The sequence below is a fragment of the Neltuma alba genome, unplaced genomic scaffold, assembly GCF_004799145.2.
Source record: "Neltuma alba isolate B1F8T4 unplaced genomic scaffold, ASM479914v2 tig00010324_pilon, whole genome shotgun sequence".
In the NCBI taxonomy this organism is placed as follows: Eukaryota; Viridiplantae; Streptophyta; class Magnoliopsida; order Fabales; family Fabaceae; genus Neltuma; species Neltuma alba.
In genome coordinates, this window is record NW_021635235.1 from 557,063 (window position 1) to 573,295 (window position 16,233).

Sequence of the window (16,233 nt, forward strand, 5' to 3'; positions counted from 1 at the left end):
AACCAAACATCGAAATAACCGAACAAATAAACAAAAAAAACTGAATAATTGAAATAGTTGAACTGAAAAACTGAATTAAGTTTGGTTCGGTTCGGTTTGGTTTTTAGTTTCGGTTTGATTTTGCTCACCCTTAGAAAGCGGAACTTGCATAGTGCAGTTCAAGTACTCCCTCCTTTCCTTTTTATAAGCAACAACTTCTATCCTCCTCTTGTTCCTAAATATAGGCAACATTTGCAAGTTGTTTTAAATTTTTGTAACAAATTTCCTATTTTACCCCTATTAATTATTTATTTTAATACTCAATATATTTATTATCTCCTTTTCCAAATTATCATCTCTCTCTATCATGCATTTTCTTTTTTTCATAATTCTCTTTATTATAATAATTTTCTTATTTTCTTTCTTATACTCTTTGCTCCCTAAATAAGGGTATTTTAAAGAAAAACTTTCAATTTCTATCAAGTTATTATCTTTAACTAATTTTTTGATCTACTTAATGGACCCGAAAATTGCTTATGAAGAGGGAGGGAGGGAGTAGTGTTTTGTTGCATCCAACTTTCCAATTCAAGCATTGTTCTAAAATAAAAGTTTTTTTTTTTTTAATGAACTCTTTTTGGAAAAGAAAATTATTTCGGCCCGGACAGTCCAAATTGCAACACAGTTACACAATCTCATTCAATATCGACACGTGGCGTATTATGCTACGTGTGCAACAGAACAAGCCCCATCTGCCACGTGACTCTTCGTCGCTGCCACGTGTCGTCGCTCTTTCGCCGACCGATCCATTTCTATTCCGCTTCAAGTCCAACCGAACCCATCTCAGATTTCTCGAACGCTATATCACTAACAGTAACATCAAGACCAATTATTGTCCAAAGAAATCACACACGACCAAACTAAACTCGCCAAAAATGATCAACCTCGTGGCTCTTAGTCTTGTAATGGCTTCACTCGCCGGAGCAGGTGTCTTCTCTCCCGCGCCACAAATCCGTCGGAACGGCGACTCCGAGCAGACCATCGTGAAGGAAGGTCACAGAGTGGTCGTGGTGGAATACGACCAAGACGGCCACCATAACACCAAAATCTCTATCACCCCAGATCAACCACACAGCGAGAGATTCATCATCGAAGGCGGCGCCACTGATCGCTCCGGCGTGTTCGGCGAAACCAAGGAGAGGATCAAAGAAGCTGCTTCAGTTCTCCCAAACATTGGTCAAGGCCTCTCATCTCAAGATCTTCCCCATGACCAATATGGCTCCTTTCTTCACGCTCCTAAGGAGCTCATTTGCGACGCTTATGGAAAATGCAAGCACAAGATTGCCGACGCCATGGGAAGAGCAAAGGATAGTGCCAGAGAAGCCATGGAAACAACCAAGGAGGAAGCAAGAGATACAGCAAATAACGTCCAAGCAAAAGCGAAAGATACTTTAAAAGGAGCCAAGGAAGTTAGTGAAACAGTGGCAGATTCAGTTGGAAAGGCCAAAGAAACAGTTTCACATAGGACACATTATGTCCAAGAAAAAGCCAAAGATACCTTAAAAGAAGCAAAGGACACTGGAAATACTCTCAGGAAAGATGTTTCGAGCAATGTTTCAGAAGCAGTGAAGAATGTTGGAAGCTATATAGGGTCAAAGGAGACGCTAGATAATGTGATGAGTGCTGCAAATTTGATGGGTTTTGCTACTGCTTATGGGTTATGTGTTTGGGTTACGTTTGTTTCAAGCCACGTGCTTTCTAGGGCTATGCCAAGGCAACAATTTGGGGTGGTTCAGAGTAAGATTTACCCAGTTTATTTTAGGACTATGGCTTATAGTGTTGGATTGGCTTTGTTGGGGCATGTTTTGAGACATCGAAAGACTGTGTTCTTCAGCAAGGCTGAAATGTTTCAAGTCTTTAATCTGTTGGCCTCGCTTTTAACTCTCTTTGTCAATTCCATGTACTTGGAGCCGCGTGCCACTAAGGTATGAATCTCATTAACTTTTGTGTTATTTCCATTTTCTTGATGGATCTTCTTGCGAAAAATATTCCAAGTTCCTCTGTTTGAATTTAAGTGAGAACCTTTTATGGTAGTTGGTGATCAATATGCTATGAGTACTGTCTAGATCTTCATATTTAGTTTGATTTGGTATCAAAATGAAAAAAAGGAGCAATTATATATATTTCTTATGTCCTGAGAGCTTACTTTCTGCAGCATCCTAGTTAATGATTCTTATTTCTCAGCCAAGCATTTATTTAATTGTTTGTTGATCTTGCAGCATATAGGCACAAATTTTAATACATCAAGCTCACAAATCAACGAGTACTATTCTATGGTTTAACTTTTTAAATTGTAGCCATATAAAATACGGCTTGTTCTCTACTTCTGCACTTCGTTTGATTTGCTCTGTGCTTCTCAAAAAGAAGTAGCCTAATAATTTGGTCTTACCTATTGAGTTCTAATAAGTCGCTTGATAGAAGGGTTAAGAGGGAATTATAATGAGAATTCAGGTAAGGAAAATAATTAAAAAACAAGTCTGTTATCATTCTCCTTATAGAATTTGTCATTATAAAGGACTTTTTGATAATTATTTCTCTTCTGTGAAATCCGATTATAATTTCTCCAAAGATTAATGAGCAATGGCTTCGTTATTCTCTTCGGAAGCTAAATGGACTGAAAAAAAGGCATGAAAAACTCATCCACTTCTTTACTCTGTTTATCTGTTAATGAACATGGCATTATTTATAATCCTTCAATAAATGCCTTGTTTCGTTGCAAAGATTCTTTTGGTCTTCATTCCTACTTTCTTAATGGATAGGTTATGTTCGAGAGGATGAAAATAGAGAAAGAAGAAGGAAGGGGAAGGGGAGATCTTACCTCTGAACTTGGCAAAGGGAATCAGCACACTACCGGCGCAAATTCCACCGCGGCCACTGAAACCGCCACTGCCATCGCTAATACGCCGGCGAAGGAAGGAGAACACGATGTGGTCCGATCCCGGATTATTAGGCTGAACGACAAGCTGAAGAGGCTTAATTCACATTCATCACTGCTAAATATTCTGAATTTGATGTCTCTTACATGGCATCTGGTTTATTTGGCTCAATGCCTTCACCACAATTGTTAAGCCAAATAGAAGAAGCTATTTTTCCTGTATTTGTGTTTGTTTGTTAATACATGTTTAGTTTTTATCTTTCAGGGTTTTTACTTTGGTTTATGGGTTTCAGTTACCGAGCATCATGTTGTAATGTCCTGACGAGAAAGATACCTTAAACCTTAAGCTGGCTATGGAATTGATGCTTTCTTTAGAGATATAGGAATAGGATTGTGCTACTTTTCTGATCTGTACAAAAAAAGTGCTTCAGTGTTAATTAGAAGTTGCAGACTTACAGCTTATTGTGAAATCCCCCCCCCCCCTTCTCTCTAACACGCACATCTTTGTGGTACCAGTATTTGAACTCGAGACCATTTGGCTGCTAGTACACACATAATTCTGCGTTTTCATTCCAGCATTTGTTTCCAAGATTTCAGGGTCTTGGACTTACCGTGGACGTTAAATCTGTCTATCAATAAAATTAAAAGTGGGGTTGGTGTATTTGCAATTTTGCATGTCTAGTTCAGCTTTTAGTTTTATAAAGGCTAAAATACATAAAAATATCTTCCTGATTTTTGAAATTTGAGTCAGTTGTGCATAATTCTTCTAGTATTTAAACTTGTTTAAATTAAGGATCTTGATATTTTTTTTAAATATTTCATATTTTGATTATCAATTCTCTGCCTTTAATTTAAAGTAACTGTTAAATTAATGTTTTTGCCGTGTCGAAAATTTTATATGTAATTTTAAGTAGTTTTATACTTTTTCCATTTCAAAAATTTTTAAAATTACGTGTGAAATAGCATGTGTTATTCTTTTCAAATAAAATGGCATAATAAAAATATGGAAGTTTTGATACGACAAAAACTGTTAATAAAAAGAAAAACTGGGGAGAGAAATTAATTAGTAAATGATATTTAAGGACTTTATGTAGCTTAACTTTTTCTGGGTATAACTTACTTTTCTTATGTATAATCATCTTTTCTTGTGTTATATCTTTTTTTTTTGTGCAATTGAATTTTCTTTGTATGTGATCTATCTTCTGACTTCTCTTATGTGCAAGTTATATTTTTTATTTGTAAATTTGTTTCTTATATCTAAATAATGTTCTGTGCAAATTATTTCTTTTATGTTCAACTTAACTTCTCTTACGTGCAACTTATCTTAATCCGTGTAATTTATCATCTTAAGGACCATTTGCTAGTTAATTTTTCAGTGAGAAATTTATTTCCAATTTTCTATTAATAAAAACATGATACATTAGAATCCTTAATTTAAACAAGACTAGGAAAGCGGTGATCAGACCCAAATGTAGGAAGTTTTTATGTATTTTAGCCTTTAATTATAAATCGAGAGTGATGATTTGGAGATGTAAGCATGTCAAATCACAAATGAGATTTTTACTCGGAGGGTGGGTTTTCCGTAGAGACTTTTTCCTCTCTTCAAGGCGCTATTGTTGTCACAAAGTCCTTGGGGTGTTTAGATGGAAACCAAACTATAATTTAAGAAGTGTTTTTATGGTTTACAAAGTAAATATATAGAGAAGTTTACAGAAAAGTGCTTCTGAAAAGTGCTTTTCGGAGTTGTCAAACACCCCTTAGGGCTCTAGCAACGGACAATATCATTTTGAAAATTTTATTCAATATTTATAATATTATAATGTGGTTGACGAATCTGAAAATGATTAATACTATTTAGCACTTTTTTTTTTTAGTTTTTAAACTCACATTTTTTAATACTACTTGTGACATGGTTGCTAGCTCTTATACCCAAAGAACAAAAAATCAGATCGGATACTAAACCGATTGAAGTAATAGTTTAAGGGTTAGTTGGTCGGACTGGGATCAACCCAGGGTCTAACCGATCATATTAAAATAATACAATTTAATTAAAAGTAATAAAATATAACAACATTAACAATTACTAATAACAAAATGTAAGAAAATATGACAATAATTTGATTATAACAATCACAAAGTATAACAACATTGAGAATTTTGATCTTTATGGTTCATCATTAATTAAAATTAATAATCATTATACCAAAATTATTATTAAAATTCATTTAAATCTACAGGGACTGATATAATAGGAGATGTATGAGAAAAATAGGACTAATAATAACCTAATCATTTAAATCGATTATCGATTCACACCGGTTTGACCGATTCTCTACCGGTTCAACTGCCTCCCGATTTAATATTCAAACTGAACTGGTCCACTAACTGGTTCACCGGTTCAACTGGCCAGTCTGAATCGATTTTTTGTGCACTGCTTATAATAATAATATTTATAACTCTATTAACTCCATTAACCATATTATATGGCATGTTTCTAAACTTGGTGAAATTAGTAAGTGCCTAATCTTGTGGGATTTTTTCAAATTGACAATTTTTTTAAACAAGTCTCACAATTTAACGTTATTTATTATGTATTTTCTAGATTTTTAAACTGAGATTTTTTCTTTTAACATTTGCAATATGGTTGCAAACTCTTATAACAATATTCCTAATTCTATTAAAGTCATTAACCATGCTATATGGCATGTTTTTAAACTTGGAGATATTAGTAAGTGTCTAACCTTATGAAATTTTTTGAGTATTCGTAATATGATTAACAACCCTTTTAGTGAGTCAATAATATGAATTTTAAAAACTGTCATATAATATGGTTAATGACATTAATAAAGTTGTGAATATGGTTATAAGAGTTGGCAATCATATTACAACTGTTAAAAATGTCATTTTTAAAAACCTGAAAAACATGTGATAAATAAAATTAATGGAGTTATAACACTTGTTAAAAAAATTGTTAATCATATTGTGAAAGTTGAAAAAATTCAAAAAAAAAAATTAGTTGCCTAATTTAATAAATAAAGGTAACATCGTAAATTCCTAACGTTTTAAAATTTCAATTTAGTTATATTGAGTGAATTAGAATTTTGCAACGTCATATCACTTTTTGGGGTTTTCCAAAATTCAAATGACATTTTTAGTAATAAAATGAGATAAAATTTGTATAAAGACTTCCATGGAATTGGTCACTTCTAGCGTTTTGAAGGTAACATTGTAAATTCATAACATTTTAAAATTTCAATTTAGTTATATTGACTGAATTAGAATTTTACAACTTCAGATCACTTTTTGGGATTTTCGAAAATTCAAATGACAATTTTAGTTGCAAAATGAGATAAATTTTGTATAAAGACTTCCACGGAATTGGTCGCTTCTAGTGTCTTTAGCATCAGGGGTACTCATATGACCTATTAGCCCACTATGCCCTCCTAAGCCCGGTAGAAAAATGCCAGTCCTGTCTGAAAAAAATGGACCAGAGAAATATTGGGCATTTTTGAGCATAGTCGCTTGTCAGGCACCATGTCTTTCCTTGTCCATTTAGCCCTGCTCTGAAAATATAAATAATTTTATTTAAAAAATAATATGCAAGCATATTACTGTGTTATTATAGTTTTTTAGTTACCTTGTTTTCAATAAACTATAGATAATTGGATGTTAATTATTTCTCATTTAATTAAGGATGGTGTGTTGAAACTCATTATGATGTGTTTGAATGTGTAAGTAATGTGAAATTATGATGAACTACTAATATTTATATTTATTTCTTTGAATATTATAATTTCTGTAATTTTGAATTACATTTGATGTTTAAAATGTTATTTACCAGTTATTGATTGAAGGTTTTTCCCTATATGATACGATGAATAAACATTTCTACTTGGACAAAGAAACCTATTCTGCTCAGCCTGCCTTTGCCCAGCCAAAAATGACTCGGGCTCTTTACGTGCGTAGATGGATGGTAGGCTGCAAAATGCTGTCCCCTTTTTTTTGGGCTTTGCATTGGGCCTCATCATGTGCAGCCATACGGTTAGCATATCCTCGCATTTCCTGTATTCATTGATGATAAACCCTAATACCCCTTTCGAAGCCCATGATCTATCTAAACAATGAGGCGAAAGACGTCTGGTGCCTCCTTCTACAAGGTATGCCTTCTCCAATTTCCCTCTCTTTCTTCGGTGTGCAGTCCGTCTTCGTTCCTTCCCTCTTTTCCTTATCTGCTTAGTTTTAAGTTCTCTGTTCCGAAAAGCATCATCGATGTTGTTCCTTCATTCAATCATATCAGCTCTATGCGGCCCCTACTCTGTTCTTGAAATTAGAAAGATTTCGAAATCAATTGAAGAGATCAAACGCTATGGGATTGGTATCTTACATTTTGTGCAAATAGGATTCGAAGGTCCTACTGTGTCTTTAGTGACTCTGACCTTCAAGATCAACTATTTTTGTTATGGGGGTCAGATGTCTTTTGTCTTTCTCTATTGGGGAAGATTTACTGGAACGGTGATTAAGTGGATATTATATCCGCAGTTACAGTGATTAAAGGACTCAGTATCAATAATAAGACAACGTTGAGAAGCACTGGGCTTTTATGACATTCCAAAGGGAATAGATTATCACAGCATAATTAATGGTTTTTTTCCAGATATGTGTTATGACTTTCTGGAATTATATACGTGGTAAATCTTCACGGGGTAACATTTAATATGTTTTTCAAATAGGAAGTGTGGAGGATTGCCTTTAATTTAAAAGGATTACAGTTAAAACTTTCATGACAACTTGATTCAAAAGGGTTGCCATTTGGTTGGATGAGTTATGACACCTTAATCAATGACTTATGTAATACAACAGAAGAGAAACCATCATTAAATTGCCAATGCATGGATCCTTCACGAAGGTGTTACTGCAATTGTGGTTTTGAGGTTTCTCTATGTTGCAATGAAATGGTAGATATGGATCTATCATTTTTTACTTCAACATCTCAAATTGAATAAGCCATTCACGGTGGAGAGAATGCTAACTTCCAACTACCAAACGTAAAGCAGCTCTCTTAGTAATATGTGGAACGCTTATTCACGCTATGAGAAAGTGGATTACAAGGCAGGAAGCTTCTTCATGAAATGATCACCAGAGGTATTCAAGTGTTCATACTAATGTTGAAATTTGCCCGGTATTTGTTCCCACATGTTATACTTCTTTGTGATATTAGCAATTGTATTTTTGAGTCTTTGCTCAACTTTGTTCCTTTTTTCCTTTATAGTACTTAATTAATTGCCTGTATTCTCTTGGAGGGTGTTCAATTATTGCTCACTGACCAGTGATGTACGTTATATGGAACTCAAAGCTTCATTGAAACATGTTATTTACATTATCTCCTTGATTATGTTTACCATTTTGGTATAGTGTGCTGAATCATTTTTTTTTGTAGAACAAATGGGTAGAGGAACGAGCTTAGTTAAACGTTGGCACCCACTATTTTATTTTCCTTACTCGTGTAGTTGATTTGTTCTCCAAGAAATACTTCATGCTCTATAACTTTCCTGTTGTCATGTAATGGCTAAGATCTTTGGTAATTTCTCCATGGGATCAGTTGATCTGAAATCTGGTTAAAGCAGATTTAAATTCTTGATTTTATTTCTGAACCTTGACATTTGGCCCTATCATAACATCAGCTTTTTTGTCTTCTTTTTCTTCTCGTTATTATTGTTGGTTCTGAAATCAATGAAATTTTTAGATAGTTTATGACATGTTTGAAGAAGCAGAGTGTACTGGGACACATGCCCTGTTATCTGATTTTTCTCTACTTCAAGAACCACATTAATTTACCTAAGGCTGTTACTTCTATTTGTATCTCAGTTATGCGCATATTTAATGCATAACCTCTTATAAAATATCATTTACTGTTTTTGAATCATCATATTTCACATGTTGAGTCCTTTGCCTTCTTGTAAGCTGAATTTTTGAACCCTTTTTTAGGTAAGCAGAGGCATCCTCCGATTGGAGGCAAACCTTTTTTTTTTTTTTAAATAGAGGTGTTATGATCCAAGATGAGGAAGCCCGTTTGGGGGACATGGTCCAAAAGAAGAAATAGTAATGGTGATTGGGTGGCTGGGTCTCTAAGTTTCCGGGCGTGTGTTCTCCTATAGAAGCAGAAAAATGGATGCTGTTGATAGGAATGCGTACTGTTTGGGACCTTGGATTTCGCAAAGTCATTTGAATCTGATTCCAAGGAGATTATTGATGGGATTGACAGGAGTCCAGCTAACTGTCATGGTTTTTCTTCTGTTTGGCATCTGATTATCAGCATGAGGCAAAGGAACTGGATTTTACAGTTTCAATTGGCCCCTACAGAGGCTAACAAGGTAGCAGACAAACTTGCTAAAGATGGCCCAAGTAACCTGCATCGGTTCACTTTTATTTATATGGTTCCAGAGTCACTGAGCACCCTAGTGTAGAAAGATGTTTTGGGATCTTTGTCCCCTCGTTTGTGATTGATTAGGGCTCTGTCCTCTTTTATATCCCAAAAAAAGCACTGAATGCCCTATTTATGAGGTGGGGAGTTGGTTAGAAGAAGGGGACAAAAGAGACGATGCTGGGAATCATGAAGGACTGGTAGCACCTAGGAAAATTGATGCAGCGAAAGGGAATGACTTTAATGCACCACCACTGAGGTGTAGCACCAGCGCCAGGAATCCTCCACGCAAATGTAAAGAGGTCAAGGGTATTTAAGAGGGGTTTTGGCAGTCGGGAGAGTTAGCTTTTGTCTTGTTGGTTCTCTTCTTTGTGTACGTTTCTTTCCTCTCTGATATTTTCCCTTCTTTCTGGTATTTTCCCGTTTTATGCTATGCTAATATCAGTATTCTGCGCCAGTACTTGGCTTTGCTGATTGTAATTCTGTAGCCTGTGACAATGGTGCTTACTGTACTAGTCAGGCGACCCTTTATGGCTCTATTGAATAGAAGCAGAATTAGAGATACTTGCACTTATTTTGTTCTATCCGTATGCTTTTCCCCATTTGGAGAACATTACCAGGGTGTTCATTTTCACAAGGCTGTGTAAAACGTAAAGGCCAATGAGCTAATGGTAGCTTAGAACTGAAATTTTTAAAGAGAAATATCGGTGATGATTTAACGCTTTTTTCTGGGGAAAATTGCAAAAAAAGACCTTGGAATTGTAAAAACGCAAATAGGGACCCTTGACAACTTCACTTTGAGTTTTGACAAGAATAATATGCCCTGAAGTTGTCAAAACCCAAAGTGAAATTGTCAAGGGTCCCTACCTGCGTTTTTGCAATTCCAAGGTCTTTTTTTGCAATTTTCCCTTTTTTCTGTGATGATGAATGTTCAGAGCTTCAAGGTTATATTGGAAACTTGCTCATCTGTTTACAAAGTTTTGCAACTTATTTTCCATTAATTAAGCCTGGTTAAGATCACTAAAATTTGATTTCAGTTTGCTTTGATAATATAACTATTCTTTCCATTCAAAACCAGTTGGTTTAGAGATTCAGTATCAACTTGATTTGCAGTTATCAGTGTATGCATCCTTTTTTATCTTCCATGGATTGCTAGTGTTCTCAATGAGGGTGAACAGCTGAACATAAGAATATTGTGACATTAGTGTTAATTATTTCCTGACAGTTAATAATGGGGGAAAACCTAAAAAATAACTATTGAATTTCAAAATTTTAATTCAGGAGTTACTATAAAAATATTTTGTTATTTGTTTAGTCCTTTTTTTTATTTTACGAATGTAGTAACTAATACTAATTTGAAATTTTGAAATTCAATAGTCATTTTTGAAAATTTTTCCTTAATAATATATAGGATAATTATAAAAATATATGCGCATAATGTTCATTGCTTTTGACTTTACATTTCCTTGAAGAAGAATCTATTTATGAAATATCAATATATTAGAGATGGAAGGCAAAAGAATTATTTGGTTTTTTAATTTAGTTTCGTTTTTTAACTTTAGAAAGTATATTTTTAATTTTTTAACTCTAAAATTATTGGTCTTAAATGAGTTAATTTTAGAAAATAAAATTTAATATGTTTGTATTTGAAAATGTTTCATTAATATTTAAAATGTTTACAGTTTTAGTGTTATGGAAGTAAATATATATTTTTTGAAGATGAAGGACCGAAACGAAGCCCTGTATGAGGTTAACTATTAAAAGTATAGTTCTTGTTAGGATAGAATTGCATCCTATTGTGTTTGTGTATGATGTTTATATACCGATAGAATTCAATTGTATTTGAATAATTAATTCGTATACTTTTTTTCCATAGGATTTGTACTGTGTCAGAACTAATAGTTATTGAAGTTGGAATCCTAGCGAAAATAAATTAAAGGCGTCTTAATAACCAAAAGAGAAAACTAATCCTGTAATCCTTATAATTTTATTAAATGTTGAATCGGGTCCTTATAACTTTTTTTTTTCCATTAAATCTTTATTATTTATTTTGTTAATCTAAAATAAATGTAATATCTTAACTGTAAATTTTTTTTAAAAATAATTTTTTTTTAAAAATCACTAGTAAAAGATTTTGAATCTGAACCATTAAAACTAATTTTGAATAATTTAGATTTCATCGTAACGATGAGCATCATGATGATCATTATTGTGATAAGCACTAAAACTAGTTCTGTGCTAAATGAGAGAGACGGTGTGCCCGGATATCACATCATTCACTGTCAACGTATCTAATAACTTCACTAACAGAAGGATGAGCGTAGTTAATAGAATAAATAATAAAGATTCAATAAAAAAAATTATAAGGATTTGATTCAAAATTTGATAGAGATATAAGAATTGCTGAATTAGTTTTTCCTAAACAAAAAAAATATAAAAGGAGTCATATTAAATATTAATTGATAGATTTCGTCTTCGTTAAGTAGTGCAACATTTTTGCACTTTATATGCTGCTTGCCTAACCAACAAAAAAAAAAAAAGAACCTCTTATACAACTTCAACCAACATCTACTTAATTTCTCACTTAACAATCACTAACAAACCTCACATAAAGTTTAACCCCACAACCAAAATAAAACCAGGCACATTTCAAACTCATAGAAGCAAGTGGTATTATTGACAATGGCATGAAAGAAGTTTTGTTTAGAGAGAACAAAAGGTCAAATATTCCCGTCAACTCTTTGTTTTGGGGGTGGTGAGAAAATAGATAAAACCGTAATGGAGAAGGCGATAGAAGCTACGGTCATGCTTGGATCTACCTTTAGGATAAAAAAAGCACTTAGAAAATTATGCAATGTACGGTACAGGCTGGCTTATTTGAAGAGAAAGATGTGTTTGGATTAGTGTTCAGTATGAATGAGCTTTTACACAAAACTGACTCTTTTTCCAGTGCAACTTTTGGATGCTTCGTTTTTTTGCTATGAACACTTGGTATCTTGAGTCAGGCCATCTTTCAGGCATAACAACAAGCTCAGATTAATCCGAATCGAGGGATGACAGGAACCATTAAGGTTGGCGTCCCTGACCCCTAAAATGCTACATTCACAAGTTTCGAACATGAGACCCGTCGTTAAGTTAGAATAGCTCCAGCTAGTTGATCTAATCGTCAAGTTAACTTTTGGACACTTTTAGTTGCATGATATATTTTCGAGTCGTTCTAGGAGAAGCTATGGAGGTAGTAATCATACATTGTAAAAAGTTAAAATTACATTTTAATATGTTTTTATAATATTTTTTTATTTTTAATATTTTTTTATGCATTATCTATTTACATATATATATTTTTATTCATTAGAAAAATGTAGAATAACTTTTTTAATATGTTTTTATATTATTGCATAAATTTTACATTTATTTAGGTATAATTTTAATAAATTTACCCAATAATTTGAATTTTTTTCTAAGAAGAAAAAATTAACTAATAAAATTTAATTTATTATTTTTCTAAAATTTATCAAATTGTATATGTGTAATATATTAACTTTACTCCTTAATATAAAAGCCCAAAAGACTAATTTGAACAAATTAAAAAAGCTAAACAAATTACTTAATTATATGTTACATGATCTCTCTAAAATACTTACATGTATCACTAACTTTTTCAAATTAGTTAACTAAGTCTCATATAAAAACTTATACCCTTTTTAGTCTTTTTATATTCACTATCTATCTAAACAAGTTTCAATTTTTCAAACTGACTTTTTATAAATGCCAATCTAAACATAAATTACATTATACTAAAGGGGTGTTTAGACACCATAAAAAGTGCTTTTCAGAAGCACTTTTCCACAAATCAAGATAAACTCCTCAATATATTTACTTCGTATACCGTAAAATTATTTTTAAAACTATAGTTTTGATTCTATCCAAACACTCCTTAATTGACTTTTACTCCAACTCATATTTATAAAAATTAAATGAAATAAAAATCAATCTAAACACACCCTGCAATGACGAGAGCCAATGACGAAAACATAGACATTGCGGTCATTTCCTTCTTCAGCATGATGAGCACTAGTTGATGCAAAGTGTGTTTTACTTTAAGGTGGCTAAAAAAAAGTTGTGTAGCAGTTTTGAAATTGATGTAGATACTATTGTAAATATTGTGTATGGGTGTGTCAAAGGAAGAGTCCCAAATTGCTTGGGGTTGTGGAGGTCCAGGTAATAAGTTATCTTGGATTACTAAATGGGCCAAGAGGAGAAGCGAGCCCGCATGCACAATAGGCCACCAGAGATAAATCCGGTAATTTCCCTTCACCCCTTGTGCACGAGTCAAATGCAGTACTGACCACTTTATTGGAAATATCTATCTAAATTTTAATTATAATTATGTCTCTTCAATGTTTGTAACAGAAGATTTTATTCATCTTAAATGGTCATTAAACAAGTCAATTATGACATGAAACTGCTCATTTAATTATGAATTAATTCTCATTAAGTGCGTTTAAATATGTCCAATGGTATTGTGATCCGTAGCCTTTAAAAAGGGTATAAGACTGAAGTTCAGAGAGTACTGCCATGCTCTGAGTTTTCAGGCAACTCTCTTTCCTCCTCTGATGTTTTGCCTTACTGAGTTCTTTTATCTTTTGCTGTTATGCTCACCCTATTCTTACAAGAAGCATCCGTTTTATCCTGGAGAGTGCCGCTTCTTGCTTTGCCGGTAGTTGCAGAATAGCTCTTACGGACAGTGTCTATAAGACACAACTCAGATTTATCATTTATCTGCAGGTGTTACCATCAACAGGATTTGTAGAACATCACAGAGGAGCCGGAAGATCTGCTGGATTTTGGAAAATTTAGGAGCTGCAGCCAACAGATACAGCTGATGTAAAAATATCAGGTACTACTGTTAAATATTTACAGTTTTTTCAGTAAGTTCTATTAGACAAGTTCAATTTTGCATCTCAAAATGAAAGCATATGTTTCTTAAAATTAAACCAAGCTCAAATTGAAGTAGTTAGCTCCCATGAGGCTATGACAACTATGAAATAACAGGTCCTTTTTTGTTTTTCTGGCCAAAAGATTTAAGGAGAATTGTCATTCAGTACTAAGGAAGAAATACAATTGCAAAAGATACATGGAGCAGTGACAACTTTTAGAGGAGTAAATAGCAATTACTTACTTGTTATTGAAATTTATTGGTAATTATTTTATTTATTTGGTATCTCATTATAATTCTCCCAAAGATATATTGATATAAATAGTCACCTCCTAAAACTGACTTCTCCGCAACTCAACTTAAATTATTGTTCATAAGGAAAATATGACTTGATTAAAAAAAAGAAAAAGCCAGTCCTTTGATGATCGTTTTCTTCTTTCTCTTCTGATGCCTTTTCCCTTGTCTCCATTGTCAGAGCTTACCTTTAGAATTCAAATTCAAAATTCCAAATGTTTCTCTCCAAATATTAGAGGGTGATCGAAATTGGCACCACCAAGAATGTGTGGAGATATGGTGACCATGAAGGCAACGAGAGAAGCAACGGCAAGATGACGAGGCGAGCTAATATCCCTTTGCACGCACTTTTATTCCTTTCTACTTTGGTTTTTGGTTCTTTCATTTTTATTTTTGTATTCAAATATAGTTTTCTACTTTTCATTATGAGTTCTTCATTTTTCCTGACTTTCTATTATTCGAAGGAAAAATGAATCACCTCTTCATTAGGAACATAAAAATGGCCACACAATCATATTCAAGCCAGTGGCCTCCCCAAAATATTAAAAAGGTTTATAATCTTCCCCCATTCTCCCCTTCGTTTTTGTTCTCTCCCCTTTTTCCTTCTTCCTTAATTTTGTTTTCATTGTTGAATGGTGGATCAAATTAAAGAACAAGTTCCCATGGTTTTCTCTCTTTATTTCCTCTTCGTGTTATGAATATGTGCTAAGTGCTGTATATTTGCAGACAATCTGAAGTTCTTTTTTATTCTGGAAGGTTTCTTCATTTCTTGAATGATGGATAAGGTGCATTATTTAGATAGAAAACTATTAGCACTGGAAGTTATATAATGCTTTGTTGCACAACTTTCAGGTATGAAAAAGCATAAGAGGCCTTTGAATTGATGAGTTTTAATATCATGAACATTTTTTTAATTTTTGAAGGATCTAAAGATGAAAAATTTAAACAGATCTACAAAATTTTGTTTAACAGAATATTTTCCCTAGCACGTGCCAAATTCATGCAGTAAATTCCAGTGAGAACGATGTAAAAATTATGCGGACTAATTTAGGAAATTATTATTATTATTTTATCGTTTTATAAAATCAACTATTTATATATATATATATATATACTTCCTCCGATCCTTAATATAAAAGCTAGATAATTAATTCAGATATATTAAGAAAATTAGCTAAGTTAGTTATTTGTGGTGTTGATCTTTGTAAATTATTCTCTTCAATCATATGCATCTAATGATTAGAATTATCTCTTGATGAAAATTCCTTGCAATTAATAGGAATATTTTGAGAAAAGATGAAAGACAAAATGGATTGAGGTGTTATATTTAAAATCCAATTCTCAATCATTTCTTATATTAAGGACCAGGGGTAGTATCATTAGTAGCGGCAAAAATAATATATTCTAAAAATTCACCGCTAACGCTGAGATAAGAAACTTTGTTACAACATAACTAATTGCCTCTCAAGTCAAGACAATAAATTTCATCAATTTAACAAATAAAATGATAGAACTGAGCAAAAATCCATATTCTTCTCATAAACTAAAATAAATATTGATGTAAAACAGAAGGGAGAAAGAGAAAGAGAAGGAGATTAGAGAAGAATATTAGAGAGAAAAGGAGAGCAGAGATGAGAACGGGAGTGGAAACAAACTATCTGATACGTT

The 16,233-nt window shown here is 33.1% G+C and overlaps 1 protein-coding gene and 1 long non-coding RNA gene across 2 annotated transcripts; both read left to right on the forward strand.

Moving 5' to 3' along the window:
- Positions 1–911: 911 nt before the first annotated feature.
- LOC114755718 (transmembrane protein 205-like) lies at positions 912–3,104 on the forward strand. The gene is made up of 6 exons (XM_028944584.1): positions 912–965; positions 1,014–1,105; positions 1,262–1,347; positions 1,411–1,961; positions 2,796–2,889; positions 2,953–3,104. Exons 1-6 carry the CDS (start codon positions 912–914, stop codon positions 3,102–3,104), a joined length of 1,029 nt encoding a protein of 342 aa, XP_028800417.1.
- Positions 3,105–6,979: 3,875 nt separating this feature from the next.
- LOC114755709 (uncharacterized) lies at positions 6,980–9,906 on the forward strand. Its single transcript, XR_003741346.1, has 2 exons — positions 6,980–8,053; positions 8,897–9,906. It is a non-coding gene; the product is annotated as an uncharacterized LOC114755709 (long non-coding RNA).
- The last annotated feature ends 6,327 nt before the right edge of the window (positions 9,907–16,233 follow it).